The sequence below is a fragment of the Danio rerio genome, chromosome 24 (genome assembly GCF_049306965.1).
Source record: "Danio rerio strain Tuebingen ecotype United States chromosome 24, GRCz12tu, whole genome shotgun sequence".
Classification (NCBI taxonomy): Eukaryota; Metazoa; Chordata; class Actinopteri; order Cypriniformes; family Danionidae; genus Danio; species Danio rerio.
In genome coordinates this window covers 42,876,795-42,897,500 of record NC_133199.1, presented here as the reverse complement: position 1 = coordinate 42,897,500, position 20,706 = coordinate 42,876,795, and the positions used below count along the sequence as shown (strand labels likewise).

General features: G+C 33.6%; 2 protein-coding genes and 1 long non-coding RNA gene across 8 annotated transcripts in view; 1 reads left to right on the top strand and 2 right to left on the bottom strand.

Moving 5' to 3' along the window:
• The window catches only part of spsb3b (splA/ryanodine receptor domain and SOCS box containing 3b), a 19,945-nt gene extending 7,480 nt beyond the window's left edge, over window positions 1-12,465 (bottom strand). For 2 of the 4 annotated variants that reach the window (XM_073941175.1, XM_073941173.1), the window contains exons 1-6: window positions 12,025-12,171; window positions 8,390-8,550; window positions 5,701-5,872; window positions 5,041-5,228; window positions 2,623-2,725; window positions 2,179-2,304 (exon numbers count right to left, since the gene is read on the bottom strand). In XM_073941175.1, coding sequence (XP_073797276.1) covers window positions 2,179-2,304; window positions 2,623-2,725; window positions 5,041-5,228; window positions 5,701-5,872; window positions 8,390-8,548 — 748 coding nt within the window. In that variant the 5' untranslated portion in view covers window positions 8,549-8,550; window positions 12,025-12,171. Of the gene's footprint in view, window positions 1-1,768; window positions 2,305-2,622; window positions 2,726-5,040; window positions 5,229-5,700; window positions 5,873-8,389; window positions 8,551-12,024; window positions 12,172-12,378 lie in introns of those variants that run through there. The other 2 variants (XM_073941174.1, XR_012399561.1) reach the window with 2 other exon arrangements.
• Window positions 12,315-20,706, top strand: nubp2 (nucleotide binding protein 2 (MinD homolog, E. coli)). Of its 3 annotated transcripts, none has more exons than XM_073940550.1 (7): window positions 12,315-12,604; window positions 14,371-14,489; window positions 16,251-16,455; window positions 16,539-16,693; window positions 18,517-18,627; window positions 18,705-18,774; window positions 20,411-20,706. In XM_073940550.1, exons 1-7 carry the CDS (start codon window positions 12,601-12,603, stop codon window positions 20,545-20,547), a joined length of 801 nt encoding a protein of 266 aa, XP_073796651.1. In that variant the 5' UTR covers window positions 12,315-12,600; the 3' UTR covers window positions 20,548-20,706. The 3 variants fall into 3 exon arrangements, with proteins under 3 accessions (XP_073796651.1, NP_001032191.2, NP_001299830.1); NM_001037114.2 differs by lacking the exon at window positions 12,315-12,604 and adding an exon at window positions 12,909-12,997; NM_001312901.1 differs by lacking the exons at window positions 12,315-12,604; window positions 14,371-14,489 and adding an exon at window positions 12,909-12,997.
• On the bottom strand, window positions 15,868-16,608 carry LOC141380771 (uncharacterized). The gene is made up of 2 exons (XR_012399566.1): window positions 16,518-16,608; window positions 15,868-16,432 (listed from the first exon to the last, which is right to left on the bottom strand). It is a non-coding gene; the product is annotated as an uncharacterized lncRNA (long non-coding RNA).

Genomic DNA, 20,706 nt, shown 5'->3' with positions numbered 1-20,706 from the left:
CATTTGTGTGTGACTCATCCTTTCAGAAAGGCTTGAATAAACTCCACCACAAATGCATCAAATCAACTTACTTGGTTTTTTGACTGATGAGCTGTATTTCAGCTTCATCTGTGTCTGTCTCTATCACTGACTGCTGTTTATCTGACGTAAAACAGGAGAAGCAGACACGCAAGTGGGAACGGTGGGCGGGGAGAAGCAGCTCATTTGCATTTAAAGCTACAGTCTACAAAAACAGCTACACTGTATTCAAAGAGCAAAATGGGCAGATTCTGGAGGCAATAATGAATAATGTGATGGGTGTTTTGAGCTGAAACTTTACAGACACATTCTTCCATCATCTTACATTGTGTAAAAGGGGTAAAATAGGTGCTCTTTAAAATATCAGAGTAATGATGATATTATAACTGGACTACAATTGAACTGTTATAAACAATTGTAGGGAGAATATACAGTTTTAACCCAAAAAAATGACCAGTCTGTTAGATGAAGTGCCAGAGTAAGAGATTCAAAAGAATAAGTGAAGTTTACTGAAGATAGTTTGCAGTTTCATCTGCAAAACCAAGCTCAAACACTCATAGTTCCTAGGCCGCTCTTCTTACAATCACAAATCAATAACAATGATACTCTCACATAACGTCATTAACTGCGTCATGTGTACTATATTATTTTAATCTGACTAATGCCTAGTTCAGACTGCATGATTTTAGGCCCGATTTTGGCTCGCTGACAGGTTTTAAGAAAACGCGGGCAAATGGCTGAAATCACAGCTGTCGGCGATTCAAATCATGCCGTGTGAAATGAGTTCTGACTGAAAATAACATCGGCGATCGCCTACAGCCAATGAGAGAGCAGCATCATGTGAGGGAGAAGTTAAAAGTGCTCATTTTCGATTTATTTGGACCCCTGAAATTGAAGAAAAACTAGTGGAGGTTTGACAGGAGCAGACGTGTTTGTTTGACATTTTATACAGAAAGTTAAAAAAGAAATGAATGCATTATCAACTTAAGTTGAGGAGAAATTGCTAATTCCCTTCAGACCCAGGTGAGCAAATATGCACATTTTGTACCCCATTAAAGGCTTCTTTCTCATTATGTAGTTAATAACAAAATATATACTTCATTTTTTTGGCTGTGAGACGTAGTTTGGACATAGTTGTCGGCGATTCTTCCTATTGTAAAGACATGCAATGTGAAAGCCGCTGTCGCCAATCCATCTTGCAGTGTAAACAAAGCAGCGACAGAACGCTAGCCCAGATAGTCATCCAGTGTGAAAACATCTGTGACACGACTACTGTGAAAATCATGCAGTCTGAACTCGGCATAAACCATTTAACATAATCAGAAGCAGACAATATGATCTTGTATAAAATTTATTTCATCCCTACTGTCTGGTCAATTAGAAATGCTCACTGCTCAAACTTTTGATTATTTGAAAATCTTTCATATTTAATACAAATAATGAGAAACAGGATGATTAGAAAAGGATGAACGTTGATCCATGCTGAGACGGATTGGAAGGTATAAATCCGAATCCTTTACAGTCATGTTCAAAGAGCTTCATTGAAATGTGTTGAATTCAATACTGGTACTGAAATTATAAGTCCATGGCACTCCAAAAGAAAATGAAAAAATTAAAAAGGTACTGGTAATATTTAAACATGGTTTCTAAAATATATCTAAAATCTGAATTATTTGTCATAGTCCTTCTACAAAATTTAAATGTGGTATTATTAAATTAACAATTTCTCATTTTGTGTTCTGTTTTTGACGACAGCACAGTACAATTGTAGAAATAACACCACAAACAAATTTCATTTCAAATTGAATTCAAGCACTTTCAAGGACCTGTGTTTGTTTTTAAGTAGTTGAATCCATATGTCTGAAATTCAAGTGCTTTCAACCACTTACAAGAAGCGTGGGAACCCTGAATTAACCTAACTTGCCTAATTAATCTAGCTAAGCATTTAAATTGCACTTATACTAGCATCTTGCAAATAAGTAGCCAAATATTAAGTACTGCCATCATTGCAAAGACAAAATAAATTAGTTGTTATGAATTACATATTAAAACTATAATGCTTAAAAATGTGTTGAAAAAGCTCTGTTAAACAGCACTTGGGAGATATTTGTAAAAGAATGTCACAGGAGGGTAAATAATTTGCCTTATGGTTTGTCTTACCAATGCAGCGGCGGTTCTTGTAGAAGCTCAGGGTGCCATGCCAGCCGTCCAGATGAACACCGATAATAGACCCTTGACCAAACCGTGAAGAAAAGTTCACCTTTGACCCTTTATGGTGGAGGTGACCTAAACCAGGATAACACAGATGAACACAAGGAGTTAGTTAAGTACAAATGCCTCCACTAAATATCACTATGGCGACCCCTGATAAATAAGGGACTAAGGCTGAAGGTAAATGAATAAATAAATGAAAAATAATAAGTAAAAATAGCATTTATTTATTTTTTTGTAACACTATAATTTTCTTTAGTCTCCCTTTTGATTTTGAATGAGCACTGATGTTGAATGAAAGTACTCATTTCTTTTTTTACGTAAAAAGACATCAGGATACATTGGGTGGACATAAAGTCCAGTTTTTATGGGTAACATGACCTCTGACCTCACCTGTGTAGGACAGACCCCAGCTGTCCTCATCTGTGCCCAGCAGACTGCAGAAGCTATGCTTGAACTGATCCAGGTTCACTTCTGATGTCCCGATGCCAACCATCTGCAGTCATAAATATTCAACAACGCATATTTAAATATTAATTTCCATCTGTTTCCAGACATTCCAAACATCATCACAACTGTTTATTGGAGTAACCAGGGTTTCTACAGGTTTGATTAAGACCATTATGAATGAAATTTCAGACATACACAAGGCTAACCGATAAGGATTTTTTCTAATGGACCAGTTAAAACTTAAATTAAAAAAAAAAAAATGTTATTGTAAGGAAGATAGTTAAACCATATGTTTATATATAGAAATATAAATAGAGTCGGTTAATGGATTTAATAAATAAGAGTTAATAAATAAACTTTTATTAAGATAGAATGATAGTGATTGGGTAGCTTTACATAGACAGGAAAATTAAGAACTGTTTAAAATAATTTAAGACCCACAACACAATATTTTAGTGAATTTAAGACCTTTTTAAGACCTAAAATTGAGAATCTAGATACTTAAGACATTGTAAAATGTTTCTAAGAGCCTGCGGATACCCCAGATACCCTAAATGACAGCATTGTGAAGATGTCTGACTGGATTATAGAATATTGCATCTCTTAGTTTTGGTATTGATTTCTATAGTTTTAGTTTAAGGTTTATTTGCCCTTTGGTTTTGGTACTGGTTTTTATTGTTATGTAGTAAAGAGGATCTATTATGCACTTTTTTGCGAGATGTGAAATGCGTCTCTGATGTCTCTAGAGTGTGTTTGTGAAGTTTCAACTCAAAATACCACACAGATAATGTTTTATAACTCTGAAACTGACCCTTTTTAGGCTTTAATTGTGCCGTTTTGGTGAATGTCGCTTTAGATTCAAATTGTTATTTCAGACTGATTGTGTCGTTTTCAAAAGAGGGCGGAGCTACAAATGCCTGTGTGTCAGCATAGTGGCAGATTCAAAAGACTGACATTTTCTGTGTGAAAAGCTAAAATTGTGTGCGTCAGTATGTCAGAATGCGTGAGTCTATGGCAGAGATGCCCAAACTAGAGCCCGCGGGTTCTATAGGGAGAATGATGGGTAGGGGTCGGGCATTACCTTTAATAGAGATTAAATAATTAAATTAAAAATAAATATAATCTTTTGTTTGTTAGTGTTATCGTTAAGCTACAAAAAAGCTAACCTAGATTAATGTGTCAGATTTTTTTAAAATGTAGGCCCACCTACATACTGTCACTTGATGGATAGAGCACAATGCAGAAGACTTTGGCTAGAAAATCAATGCAAAAAGGATGTGCAGCTTGACCAGTGTTTTCAGCATTGAACTCCATTGTTTTTATTCTAATATGTTTATTATAAAATGTATAAAAATGCTTCAGTTAATACGATTAACGTGATGTTTTCTATTTTTAAAAATCTTAAATAAATTAGGAAATTACCCATGGCAACTTTAATGTAATACAGTTTGTTATATTTAACTTCGGCCCACAGGCCTCAATCAGGTTTAATCTTCGGCCCTTCATAATAAAACATTTGGGCACTCTTGGTCAATGGAGACTCCTGTCGCTGTTCATTTGTGCTTCATCTAAAACTCTACATTTAGGTATCATAGTTGCTGACATTATCTTCAGCAGCTCATAAATCTAGTGGCGGACGGCTGCTTCTCATTCAAAGCTGTTTATGCTAATGAGGGAGAGATGGTCACTAGTGAGCGGGGCTTTCCCCCTCTGATGACACCTACAAAGGGAGAATGTCAGTCAGAGTGTTTCTGCAGACTCTTTCTATCAAGTGTGGTTATAAAAAAAATGAAATGAATACGTATTTACCATTAGAATCTGGTTATATTCACACACTGTTTCCACACAACTGTGTTTAACCCCCTTATAAAAGTGATATTTGTATAATATGCCCCCCTTAATGTAAATTTGTTGCTTTATTTATTCAAGTCCAGGAAGAAAAGCCAGGCCATTGGTGGTAGAGGCTAATGAGGATGTTAATAAAAACTAAAGAATGTTTTCATATATGGGCCTCGCCTCACAGCAAGAAGGTCGCTGGTTCAAACCCCAGCTGGGTCATTTCTGTGTGGAGTTTGCATGTTCTCCCCGTGTTAGCGTGGGTTTCCTCCGGGTGGTCCGGTTTCCCCCACAAGTCCAAAAACATGTGGTATAGGTTAACTGGGTAAGCTAAATTGTCTGTAGTGTATGTGTGTGAATGAGTGTGTATGGATGTTTCCGAGTGATGGGTTGCAGCTGTAAGGGCATCGGCTGCGTAAAACATATGCTGGATAAGTTGGCGGTTCATTCCGCTGTGGCGACCCCAGATTAATAACGGGTCTAACCCGAAAAAAAAATGAATGAATGAGTGTCTTCATATGTCACCATATCAGTGCCGTAGACGGGAGAGGTCATCTTGATCTCCCAGAAGTGCTGGCCGTCGCTGAGGGCCTTGGAGCCCCTGATGGCGGCCGTCCCGCAGCTATACTCCGAGTGGAAACTCACCGTCCGGTTCCAGCAGCTCAGAGACACAGAGGAGGATTTATCTTCCTCATCCCAAACCCAATCACACCCTGAACACACAAACACATGACTTCAAATGTTAACTGTAAGAGAAATTCAGCATTAGTCTCTCATTTTTTGTACAGGAACCATATTTGCAGCCTACAATGATGGTTTTCAGCTCATAATATTTGACTATGTCATTTTCAAGATACTAGTATTCAGATTAAATTGGGTTAACTAGGCAAGTTAGGTTAATCAGGCAAGTTTTTAAATAATGACTTGTTCAATTGACAATTAAAAATAATACTGACCTTAAAATTAGATTTCAAAAATATAAAACTACTTAAAAACTAAAAAGTAAGACTCCCTAGAGGAAAAATATTATAGGAAATACTAGAAATCACTTGGGAAATATCTGAAACAGAGCAGGGCGGCTCATTTTGACTTCAACAGTAGATGATTGAACTCCAAACGTTTCAAAGGTAATGCGAGTTGTTCTAGTGTAAGTCCCACAAATGCATCTGACAGTGAACCGCTCACCCTGTTCCTCCTCTCCGCAGGTGCAGCTGAGGGTGTATGGGCTGATCTGGGCATCTGAGCTGAGTTCAGTCTGAGCGGGACACTGGCAGAACGACTCTCCCGTCACGGGTACCACCGGGGGCATCTCGGCTGGCACACACACCGTCACCTCCTCATACCCAACAGAGTCAGTCTGCACACACACACACACACACACACACACACACACACACACACACACACACACACACACACACACACACACACACACACACACACACAAACAAATAAAACAGGTGAAATATCGAGGTGGCATTAAAAATTTTGGTAACACTTTACAAAAAGGTTCATTAGTTAATGCATTTACTAACATGAACTAATCATGAACAACACTTGTACAGCATTTATTCATCATAATTGAACATTTACTAATGCATTATTAACATCCAAGTCCATGCTTGTTAACATTAGTAAATGCACCATGAGTTAACATGAACTAACAATGAACTACTGTATTTTCATTAACTAACATTTACTAACATGAACAAATACTGTGGTAAATGTATTGTTCATTGTTTGTTCATGTTAGTAAATGCATTAAATAACATTAACTAATGAACCTTATTGTAAAGTGTGACCAATTTTTTTTAATTTAATTTAAATTAAAGCCTGTTTTGCATTGTTAAATTAAAGTTAATAATACTGTTGTTATATTAAAGTCATATTAAAGTATAATAATGTTAAATTAATATGCGTAGATTTGAATTTGCTGAAATTTTTATGTCAGTATGTTAATGTACTTGACAAACAGGCAGTAAAAAATTTGTACAAAAAGTTATATTTATGTAGTGTGAAGCCTGAAGTTTGAGAAAAATATAAAGGGAAACTAGAAAAAAAAATATATATGAATAAAATTGAAAAATAGATTTTTTTTTTACCAAACTACAATAAAATTAAGAAAAACAATAGTGTGGGAGCAATTAAACAGAGGTTTCACACTAAAGGACAACAAATCTGAACAATTACATAGGGCTCTATTTTGACGGTCCATGCGCAAAGCGCAGGGCACAAATGCTTTCAGGGCGTGTCAGAATCCACTTTTACTAATTTAAGGGCGGAAAAATCCGCTTTGCGCCGTGGCGCATGGTCTAAAAGGGTTCAGTTTATTTTCTCAATGAGCTATAGGTGTGTTTAGAGAATAAACCAATCAGAGTCTCTTCTCCAATTTCCTTTAAGAGCCAGTCGTGCCATAAGTGCATTTGCTATTTACAGGACATAAAGTGAGTGTAAGTGGAAAAACGGAGCATTTCACTAGCAAGAAAACAGTTAAACAGAGCATCTACAGCGCGAGAATGAGAGATAAGGCATCTCATAATCTAGTTTCACTTTCGCTCTCGTGGATAGGGAAACCTTACCGCACAGACATCAATTAGCCTTTAAATAATTAATTTAGTTTGTTAAGCACAAAGATTTATTTCAAAACTATTTCTAAATTCAGTTCTAATTTCCAGCAAACGAATAAAGTTGTAGTAAAATTGAGTTATATCCTAGTACACATGCAGTGCCCCATATGGTCTAAAACCTGACAGGTGGGCAAATCTAAGCTTGTTTTTAATAAAACAAATATAAATATGGATATAATAAATAATACAGCTAATAATAATAACATTATACAAAAGCAAATTGAATAAACTGAAAAAGCCCCCTGAGATGAAGAAGACATAAAAGCAGTGATTTTTAAATTCATGTAGGCTAGAAAATAATATGTTTTGTAATATTTTAATCCTTTATATTTATATCCTATATATATTCTTATTACATCCTATATATATATCCTTAATACTTTAATTATTTTTCATATGTAAAGATATTTGCGTATTGCTCTACATCTTGTGTGTTAAGCAGTGTGTAAGCGAGGCACACTCTGCGCTGTACAATAGACCGGCTTTGTTCTGGTCTGAAGAACACACTATTATAGTTTCTCAAAATAGCAACGCGCCAAAACACGCCTGCTTTTTTAGACCTGAACGCCTATGGGCGCAGATATGAGCACAAATGCATTTGCTATTTAAACAGCGTGATGCAAAATGTCAAAACAACTCTTGCGCTGAGCTGAAACTACCAAACAACAATTGAGTTGCGCCTTGCGCCACATTGCGCCGGGTGTGTGATAGGGCCCACAGTGTTTCCAAAAGGGGATTATGGAAAACAAATAAATATTTAACCATTTACTGCATTTTAAATGATTTATTATTTTTGTCTTGATTGAAAGTGAAAATTCAACATCATGTCATTCAACGTTATTCAACATCCCACTTCCAAATAAATCTTGACATGGGGGGGCAGCATTCCCTTGTCGCAAACTAATAGTAAAAGGGGTGTGGTTAAGAATAATGCATCAAACTAACATAATCAAGGAAGAAGATGCCCTGAACACAGAAGCAGATATTTTTTATTCTGTTTTTCAGATTTCACCTTTTTTTATTCGGTGGATTAACTTGCACAGATAAATTGTTCACATATAGAATAGCAATGTGCAAAATAAACATTGTAACTTTTGATTTCCCACAGACTGCTTTAAATTTATCAGTACGAAGCTGTAAACATTTCATTTGAGACGCTGATTGGCCAGATGCCCAGGTAATGCATGATAATATGTGTACAGAAATAAGTTCAGCGTGTGAGGGTTGAATGCCAGACTCATGTTCACCTGTGAGCCCACAACCTGCTTCTCTTCTGAAATGAGGGCTGTGGTGAGGGGTGTGGCTTCAGTCGCCTTTGTGATGGGCGTGGCTTCAGTCTCCTTGATGATGGGTGTGGCTTCAGTCTCCGGGACATCTTCATTGACAGCATACTTATTCCAAGACATTCCTGGAACACAAGAACACAAAATATGTTAATGTCTGTCAGTCTGTCTATCTATCCATCTATATACATCCATCTATCCATCCATCTATCCATCCATCCATTCATCCATCCATCGATCTATCCATCCATCCATCGATCCATCCATCTATCCATCCATCCATCCATCCATCCATCCATCCATCCATCTATCTATCTATCTATCTATCTATCTATCTATCTATCTATCTATCTATCTATCTATCTATCTATCTATCTATCTATCTATCTATCTATCTATCTATCCATTCATTTATTCATCTATCTATCTATCTATCTATCTATCTATCTATCTATCTATCTATCTATCTATCTATCTATCTATCTATCTATCTATCTATCTATCTATCTATCTATCTATCTATCTATCTATCCCAGTAATGTCAGTGTCACTACAGCTGATCCGCTGACTCACAGATGTCAGGCTTTGCCATGAACTTGTTTTGCAGCGACAGATTGCTGACTGCTGGCTGGCACTCGAGCCTATTTCTGATTGCTCCATATGCCACGGCTGGCAATCTGAGACTCCGGTCTGACATACTTCATCTGATCTGCTCAGATCATTCTGATGTTTACACTGTAGGAGTTTTCAAAACACTCCACAAGAGGCCAAAAACTTTAAAAAAAAGCATCACCAGACAAAGCTGATGGTCTTATAAATTCTAACAGCATTGCTCAGACATTGGAAATGCATGCTTTATAATTTATTCTTATTTTTTATGTAGGCTAAATCCTATTTAATGATATTCATATAGGTTATGATTGCATTGCAAATGTTTATATACTCCATACATTCATGTATAATTGGATTGAAAGATTTAATTGATTCTGTCCCTAATGTGCACACGACAGAGCCAGGTGTTCACTAATTGATGGATAACGTGTATCCAAAACGAGAATCCTGCCCTGGATACCTCAACCAGCCCTGAGCTGACCAACTGCTCCTTCTTTTTAAGTTGTGTGCTTCTAAGTAAATGCAATGGTGCAAGTAAGTATGCATTACACTGGCACGAGCACATTTTCATAACATAACATATTCAAAACAAACAAGATTGCGCAAGAAGTAATGCAACATGGTAATTCAAGTAGGTAACAACATCAGTGTTTTAGGTTAAAATCATATATATATATGTTATATATATAAGGAGAAATATATATGAGTATTTATGATTATGCATTGTATTTTTATTGTTATTTATTTTAATTTTATTATTATTGTTGCTATTTTTATTAAAGCTGTTATTAGTATTATTAATATTTACTATTAAGTACAAATACTCCTCATTGCCAAATAACATGACCCCTACCTTCAAAACAGAATGCATAATTATTTATTATTATAGGTAACTAGACTTAGATAAAATGCATAAAATAGTATAAAAGCAGATAACAGTGCTTGACAATGGATTTTGACTTTTAACTTGTAGGATATATATAAATATATCAAGATCAGTTAATAATACATATGCATAGTATATTATGATAAAAGTTGATAATACATATGCATAATATAAATAAATGCGCTGATAAAATATATTCTCCAAACCTCAGACATGAATAATAATAAAATAACAACCAATACAAACTAACAACACAAAATATATGTATTATAATACAAACAATATTCAAAAACTTAAATTATTACATATATAAATAGTTAAGTTAGCATTATTAGGTTTATTAATATTTATTGATGTTATTATTAATTATTATAGTCATCATATTGCACATAAAATGGGTTTATATACTTCCTAAAATAATTACCAGAGTATGTCCTTTCATCAGACACACATTCTTAAATATTAATTACATATAAATACACAGATAAAATATATTCCACAACCTCGTATATAGATAAAAAATATTACCAATACTAACTCAAAACAAAATATACATATCATCACACTAACATTATTACAAATCTTCAATCATAATCAATTAAATATATCAGTAGTTAAGTTTCCGTTGTTATGTATATTAATTTTTATTGATATTTTTATTAATTATAATAGTCATCATATTGCACACGAAAATGGGTTTATATAATTTACAACTTCCCACCATAATCACCAGAGTATTTCCTGTCAGCACCAAAAGTCACACACTTTCTCAAATATTAATTACATATAAACACACTGATGAAATATATCCCCCAAACCTCATTTGGAGATAAAATATACTATTAATACTAACTCTACTAATTACAATAATACAAAATACACTCATCATCACACTAACAGTATTACAAACCTTCACTAATCATAATTGATTGAATATATCAGTAGTTAAGTAAGAGTTATTACCTTTATAAATATTTATTGATATTATTATTGATTATAGTCATTATATTGCACGGGTTTATATACTTTACAACTTCCTACCATAATCACTAGAGTTTTTCCTGTCGGCACCAAGAGTCACAAACTTTATCAAATATTAATTACATACAATTACACAGATACAATTTTTCCACAACTTTCTACATAGATAAAATATACTATCAATTCTAACTCTATTAATTACAATATTAATTACACTAGATCAAATATATCAGTAGTTAGGTTAGAGTTATGACATTTAATAATATGTATTATTATTATCATCATCATCCTGCACTGTAATAACATGCAACGACAGTCAAGACAATATAGCAATTGTAATATTGTATTTTACTGTAATATAAATAAAATTGTAACTTGTTTATATATATATATATATATATATATATATATATATATATATATACATATACATACATACACACACACACACACACACACACACACACATACATACATATATACATATATATATATATATATATATATATATATATATATATATATATATATATATATATGCTTTAATCTACTTTTAATAAGTAATAACCTATTTATATATTTTTATGTTGTTTTAACCTGTTTTAATAAGTTGATAACCTATTTATACATTTTTTGCTGCTTTAATCTATTTTAAATAAGTTGTTGACCTATATATATATATATATATATATATATATATATATATATATATATATATATATATATATATATATATATATATTTATGTTGCTTTAACCTGTTTTAATAAGTTAATAACCTATATATATATATATATTTTTATGTTGTTTTAATTTGTTTTAATAAGTTAATAGCCTGTTTATATATTGTTTATGTTGCTTTAAATTGTTTTAATAAGTTAATCAGGTTTCAACAACAACAAAAATGTAAGTTATACAAAGTTTAACTTGATATATTGAGTCAGTTTGATTAATGTAGGTTGAGATGACTAGAAAAGTTCATTTTATTCACCTAAAAAACTTAAGACGATAGTTTTTAACGTGTGCACTTTCAGAAATCACTACACGTCCAACCCAACACAACTTCTGCTAAAGTTTTATTACTTGCGACCCACAAAATGTAAACATAAAAGCTCTCATACCTTGAGAAGGTTTCGTAGAGTTTGTATCTTCTGCTTTAAACACACGTCTCCATCTGGAGCTGCTGTAAGTGATATAGCAGATGCCTGTTAGTGCGCTGACCTACATCTACACACACCAATAACACCAGCCATCAATCATACTATGGTAAAGGAGTAGTTCATGACTATCAATTAGGTCATTCGGCGTTGCTTGGTAACCTTCCTGTATCGTCTTGCGACAGTAAAATCTCATTGGTTGACGGAGTAGCGCCCGCCTATATTGTCTCGTTCTCAGCCAATCGGATTGCTTTATTGGACAAACGTCTTTCTACGTAGTTAATTTTCAATGTGCACAGTGTTCGCCATAGTAGTTACCTGACAGACGGGACAGGTCATTCTGTCTATCATCCTCATTAAAGGCCGCTTTAAGGATCAGCTCGGGCTGGCTTTCCGTCAACTTCACCTAAAACGACAAATTATATGACCTACAGACCAACATGCAGACATCAGTGACGCGGTGAACTCAAACGACTGAGCAACACAAACCTGTATTTGCATTATTATGCACTGCGGGCTGGTATTATACTATGAATATTCATGAGTAAGTTCAAGCATAAAAGGATAAATCCGTTTAAGCGCATCTGAAAATAATATTAATGCTATTTATTATTCTTTACTTTATGAATCTGTGTCACTAAAACACTTTTTTTTACGTTTGAATATTATTTAGTCTATAATTTGAACATGACAACAAGATAAATGCAACATGCTACCATCAGTACATATTATTACACGTAGAATAAAAGAATAACAACCAGATAAATAAAAATAAAATAAAAATGCCTTCGTTCAACACTTTAAACGTTAGTTTGGGCGTCATAAGTCGGCTCACTCCTGCATCCGATTGGATGAGCTTGATCTTTAGGCGGGACCAAAACACCTGACGTCAAAATGACGTTTAACTTGCGGAAGTAAAACAACATGGATGGCAGCGGTAAGTCTGATCACATCGATTAGCAGGACAAGTTTTTATGTAATACAACCGAATCACTTCACAGTTGCCCATTTAAGGTGTAGTAAAAGTGCAATAATACAAGCGATACGTTACTGAAATACATGTGAAGGCAAACACAGTGTCTTGACATGCAACTAAACATAGTAAAACTGTTGCGTAAATAAACCACATTGTCATATTTTAAGACATCGAGACTGTATTACAGTGTTTTGCTGGACATTTACCCGGATTATATCATTTGGAGCTATGCAACATTATTAATGCTACATCACTGTACCACTAGTGACTAAAGTACAACATTAGAGGTTAAAAACATTAACTTATAGACTATCTATGAATTTAACCGTATATTCTATGAATTTAACCAAAGACATTTGTCAAAAACATTTCTTAGAGTGTAGATTAAAGGGTTAAAATATTGTAATACAGTGTATGTATATATATATATATATATATATATATATATATATATATATATATATATATATATATATATAAATTATACTTTAAAGACACTTTCTTACAATCACTCCATATCTCTAAAAAACATTGTCTCATTTATGAAGTCTGCTTCACACAGGTGAGTGGGCTTGACAACCACCTGTAGAAACACTGGGGTAAAGTTGGTTTTGTAGTCACACATTTGGACTTCCTCCAAATATAATAATCCAAATATATACTCCAAGCATAATTTCAGAAAAGTATTATCTGCAAATTCTAAATAATGATTTCAAGAGTTCATACTTAACTGATAATTGATTATAAAGCTTGTTTGGCATGCTGTCCCGGGAGAGGGCCCTGAGCTCATAAGATCCTCGAGCCAGTGCTCCCTCCCATTGGCGAGAGGGGAGTTTGAGCTTAGGTAGATCTCGAGAACTCCCCTGCTGTAGTAGCTAATGAACAGATAGTGATTGCTCTTAAGAGATAAATACCTACTAGGAGCATGTTGGCGATTTAGATTAGTCAATTAACTTAAGTTGCATGATTTTGGACGGTGGGAGGAAACCAGGGGAACCCCGGGGAAACCCACGTGAGCACAGGGAGAACATGTAAATGTTAGCTGGCTTGGTAAGGACTAGAACCAGTGATGTTCTTGCTGTGAGGCAACAGTGCTAACCACTGGGCTACCGTGCCTCTCATCTAAATAAAACCAACTTTCCCTCAATTTCAGAAACACTCTTCTCTCTTTTAAAAACGTAACCCGCGCACTGTGTATATTGCCTTTTGTTAAATCGATGAATGCCTCTTCGATTGTAAGTCACTTTGGACAAAAGCATCTGTTAAATGGCTAAATGTAAACGTGAAGTAATGAAGAAGAGTAATGTTTAGTTTACCTCATATGTGTGTGTCAGGAAAGGGAAATCTGGATCAGGTGAAGCACGTGCTTCTGGTTCTGTCTGGTAAAGGTGGCGTAGGGAAAAGCACCATCACCACTGAACTCGCCCTCGCCTTCAGACATGCAGGAAAGAAGGTGATTATTCTGTTCTATTCTCATCTGTCCCGCTGCCTTGTCGCCACTTCAAGTTCTAATCAGTATCAAGCCTTTAACTTAATAAACAGTTTTGGTAAAATAAATCAATGGAGCACGACCATGCAACAGAACTCAGATAAGCTCGGAAGAAACAAAGCTTAAAAAAAATGAACTGGTTGCTTTCAGAGACAGGCTTCAGCCACTGTTTAAACTCGTCTTTCTCCAACTAGGAGTACGCAAACTTACATTTTCCCATTTTGCAGTCAGTTTCGCTCTATGATTTTGCTACATGTGGAGCACATCACACCACCTTCCCACGTTTGTGGCAAATTACGTGACATCTCCCTGATGAAGGAGCTTGGTCAGACGCGCCCCGGCCTGAACCACTCGCGTGGATCGAGGAACATAAATATATTTATGCTTTTTTTGGAGTCAAAAACTTTGAACAATGCTTGAACAAACTTTAAGACCTTGTAAAATCCGGATTAAAACTTTTAAGGGGCTTAATTTTCTCATAATTCATTGTTCAACTTGTAATACCTTTTAGGACCCTGCAGACACCCTGATTCTATTATGCACTATTATTTTTTGTTTCATGCTGCTCTATTCTGTACTCCTCTGTGTTCAATTCTCTTCTATTATGCTCTATTCTGTTCCAATATGCCATTGCATATTCTATTCAGCTCTGATGCATTCTGCTCTATTCTGTTCTATGGTGCTCTATTATATTTAGTTCTGTTCCATTCTGCTCTTTTTAATTCAGTTCCATTATGTTCTGTTCTATTCTGCTCCATTATGTACTACTCTGTTTCATTCAGATCTATTAAATTAGGTTCCATTATGCTCAAATATATTCTGCTCCAATATGCTATTTTCTATTCTACGGCTCCATTCTGCTCCATTCTATTCAGTTCCATTCTGCTCTATTCTCTTCTATTGTATACTGCTCCAATATGCTATTCTCTATTCCAGGGGTTCCAAAACTTTTCAGCCCGCGACCCCCAAAATAACAATGCCAGTGACTCGCGACCCCCAATATCCTCTGAGGTGGTTATAAATACAGAAACCTTGCATGCAATGACGCAGACACACAAATTAAATTCGTGTCAGTGCTTTAAATGTGCTAGAAAGTATAACCTGATGTTATAAAATCAAACTGCATCTGACGCTATTGCTGCCTTTAATATACTGTAATTACCCCAGGGGTTGCAATCCAATAGAACTAGTAACTATAAGCTACTATAGTAACTATATAGTATATAGTAACTATAAACTAAAACTACTATTTTTATTTTCAGTACAGTTATGGATAAATATGTTAATTCTTATGGTTTAATAAAAATAAATAGATTTTTGAAAAAATCACCAGGCGACCCCCCTTCATTGCCCCGCGACCCCTCGGGGGGTCCCGACCCCCACTTTGAGAACCACTGCTCAAACTTGTTCCTGGAGGTCCAGTGTCCTGGCGATTTTAGCTCCAACCCTAATCAAACACACCTGAACAAGCTAATCAAGGTCTTACTAGGTATAGCTGAAACACCCAGGCAGGTGTGTTGAGGCAAGTTGGAGTTAAATCGTGCAGGGACACTGGCCCTCCAGGACCGAGATTGGTGACCCCTGTTCTATTCTATACTGCTGTTTTATTCTGCTCTATTCTGTTCTATTGTGCTCTATCCTATTTGTTCCGTTCCATTCTGCTTTATTCTACGCTGCTCTCATCTGTGATTAGTGTGTGTGTGTGTGTGTGTGTGTGTGTTTCAGGTGGGTATTCTGGATGTGGATCTCTGTGGTCCCAGTATTCCGCGTATGCTGAGCGTGGGTAAGCCAGAGGTTCATCAGTGTGACTCAGGCTGGGTGCCCGTATACGCAGACCCACAGCAGCAGCAGCAGCTCGCCCTCATGTCCATCGCCTTCCTGCTGGAGGATTCAGATGAGGCTGTCATCTGGAGGGGGCCCAAAAAAACAGGTCTGACCCCTGCTGTTTCACCCGGCACCTAAGCATTTGTACTATGATGATGAGGTGTTCACCAGGTCTCATGTCATCCTCAGCTCTGATTGGCCAGTTTGTCAGTGATGTGGCCTGGGGGGAGCTGGACATCTTGCTAGTGGACACACCGCCCGGGACGTCAGATGAGCATCTGGCTGTGCTGGAAAACCTGCGCAAACACAGAGTGGACGGAGCCGTGCTGGTGACCACTCCACAGGTCAACACAAACACACACACATAAACACACAATGTCAATTGTGTCAAAGCAGCTTAACATAGAAGAAGTTCTAGTCGATTCTACAGTAAATCTATAAAATTGGGTGATTCGGTGCATCCCTATGTGTCTGTGTATGCGTGTGTTGACCTGTGGAGTGGTCACCAGCACACACATTCATGCTTTCATTTGAATTTAACAGAATAAGCAATACATTCAGAATCCAAACACTCTGGGAAGTGAGTTAACAGAATGGCAGGTGTAAAAGGCTTACATACACCCTTACATGTGTTTAAGTTTACAACATTTAACATTTTAACACATAGACAAAACATCTGTTTCTATATTTTTAAGCTCCTTATAATGGCAGAAAGAGAAAGAAACCAACACACACATATAGGGATGCCCCAAATTTAATAGATTTACTGTAGAATTTACTTGAACATCTATATTTAGCTGCTTTGACACAATCAACATTGTAAAAAGTGCTTTAAAGATTAATTGAATAAATGGTTTACAATATATATCTTGTAAAATAACATGGAACATGATCTTATTTACTGAATATTCTAATGATTTTTTAGCTGTAATTTTGACCCATACAATGTATTTTTGACTATTGCCAAAATATACTCGTACAACATAATGGGGGTTTTATACATAATTTATTATATTTTATCACATTAACCTGTATTTTTGTAATTAAATAATTTATTAGGAATACATAATTTTTTACTAATGACAATAATAATAACAATAATAATAATAATAATATATATATATATATATATATATATATATATATATATATATATATATATATATATATATATATATATATATAGTTGAAGTCAGAATTATTAGCCCCCTTTGAATTTTTTTCTTCTTTTTTTTTATATTTTCCAAATGGTGTTTAACACAGCAAGGAAATTTTCACAGTATGTCTGATAATATTTTTTCTTCTGTAGAAAGTCTTATTTGTTTTATTTCGGCTAGAATAAAAACAGTTTAGAATTTTTTAAACACCATTTTAGGGACAATATTATTAGCCCCTTTAAGCTATATTTTTTTCTCAATAGTTTACAGAACAAACCATCAATTTACAATAACTTGTCTAATTACCCTAACCTGCATAGTTACCCTAATTAACCTAGTTAAGCCTTTAAATGTCACTTTAAGCTGTGTAGAAGTGTCTTGAAAAATATTTAGTCTAATATTATTTACTGTCATCATGGCAAAGATAAAATAAATCAGTTATTGGAAATGAGTTATTAAAACGATTATGTTTAGAAATGTGTTGAAACAAAATCTGCTCTGTTAAACAGAAATTGTGGAAAAAATAAACAAGCAGTCTAATAATTCAGGGGGGCTAATAATTCTGACTTCAACTGTATGTATGTATATATATATATATATATATATATATATATATATATATATATATATATATATATATATATATATATATATATATATAATTATTACTTTTTAAATGAGTTTTTCTTTGGTGGTTTTAGACTTTGTAATTTAATATTAAGTATAGATATAATTATCATTAAACAAAACAATTTCATATTTTTCATATTAATCAAAATGTATAAATAAAATGTATAATAAAGGTCTAATTTAATATGCACTAATATATAAAATTGTATTCATAATAATTCTAATTTAATACGCACTTAATTAGATTAATTAATCACTACATGATGTAATAAATTAAACATTTGAACCTGTTGTCAGCACTGGTCATAACACTGATCTGGAACACTGTAAATCTCTCTGGTTTGCTGAATAACATGCATAAACACTTTTCCCAATGTCAGGCTGTGTCTACAGGAGACGTGAGGCGCGAAATCACTTTCTGCAAGAAGACAAACCTCAAAATCCTGGGCATCGTGGAGAACATGAGCGGCTTTGTGTGTCCACACTGTTCTGTGAGTACACAACACAAACACACAGTAAATACCTTGTGCTGATCCATATGTGGACATTACGCTTGTGTGTTTTTCAGGAGTGCAGTAACATTTTCTCTAAAGGCGGCGGTGAGGAGTTAGCCAAGCTCACCGGATCAGCGTTTTTAGGTAATGTTATGATTGATTGTTGTTCCACTTTTTACCACATGATGGTGCACATCACCTCACTTTGTGTTTTATTTACCCGAGTTTGAGTACAAGACACACAAGGGACTTTTATAAGAGAACAAAAGTCTTGGGCCACATTGCAATCAAAGAGCAATAAAAGGCCAGAAAAAGCTAAAAGTTTTATTATTATAATACAATAAAAATATATATATATATATATATATATATATATATATATATATATATATATATATATATATATATATATATATATATCTTTATGATATAACATTTATATTTCTAGGTCAAATGTAAATATCAGACATGTATTTTTCAGAAAAATGTTTTATTTTATAATTTTTCTTTATAGTATTTAATTTATTCATTTTAAATCATATTAATTCATATTTATTTTATTCATAATAATTAAATTAAATAATACATTTTTATAAGTATAATAAAAATATGAAACGTGCAACACCTCATTTTGTGTTTTATTTACCCGAGTTTGAATATAAGACACATAGGGGACTTTTATAAGACTTATGAGAACAAAAGTCTTGGGCCACATTGCAATCAGAGCAATAAAAGGCCATAAAAAGCTAAAAGTTTTATTATTATAATACAAAAAAATATATATATATATATATATATATATATATATATATATATATATATATATATATATATATATATATATATATATATATATATATATATATATCTTTATGGTGTAAAATTAATATTTCTAGGTCAAATGTAAATATCAGACATGTATTTTTCAGATAAATGTTTTATTTTATTAATTTTCCTTATAGTATTTAATTTATTCATTTTAAATCATATTAATTCATATTTATTTTATTTATTCATAATAATTAAAATAAATATTAATTTTTATAAGTACAATAAAAATATGAAACGTGCAAGTTCATGCTTATTTTTTTTAGTTAAGCATTTTAGATAAATTAATAATCACATCATAAAACATTTTAGAAGCTTTCCCACTGGTGTCTCAGATTTGCAAGTTATGATAAATTATAATATAAATGATTATATTTTATTGCAATAATTAAAATATATTAAGAATGTTTATTTTTACTAATATTAAATAAAAAATCTATATTTTCTCTGCTTGTCTCAGACTTCTTATGCATTATTATTGTACAAACTCATGTTACTAAAGATATTCAAATTCATGCTTATTTTTCTGTCAAACATTTGACATTAATTATTAATCAAAAAAATCATTGGTGTCTCAAGACTTTATAATTTAACATATAATATATTATATTTTAATTAAATATTTTTTATAACTTCTAAAAATATTTTACTTTATTTTAAAGACATTATATATATATATAAATCTCATTCATTCATCATATATATCATTCATTAATTTTATTTTTTATATATTTTTATTTCTTTTTATTTTATGATCTGGTGGCCAAATCCCACATTGTTTTTTTATCAAGTATATATAATTTATTATTTTTTAAGAAAAAATAATATCTAAAAAAGATTAAGAATACTTAACTACTGATTTATTTATTGATTTAGTTGTATTATTATTTAATTGTATTCTGTGGTGGCCTCATCCCATATTATTTTAAGCATGAGCTGCTGTTGTCTGTAGGCTCAGTACCGCTGGATCCTCTGCTGACGGAGAGTTTAGAGGAGGGACGGGACTTTCTGCAGGCGTTTCCAGAGAGCAGCACATTCACAGCCATCAGTCACATCGCAAACACTCTGCTCAACAGCCTGAACGCCTGAAAAACACGCAATACACTCAGACTTCATGGTGTTAGGAGAGGATGTATATGTAAATGTGTTGGGTATTTCTTTCTGAATTTTGAAAAATATTATATGTATTAAATAAGTAATACAATGTTTTCATAATAATTAAATTTTCAATAAAACAAATCAAATGAA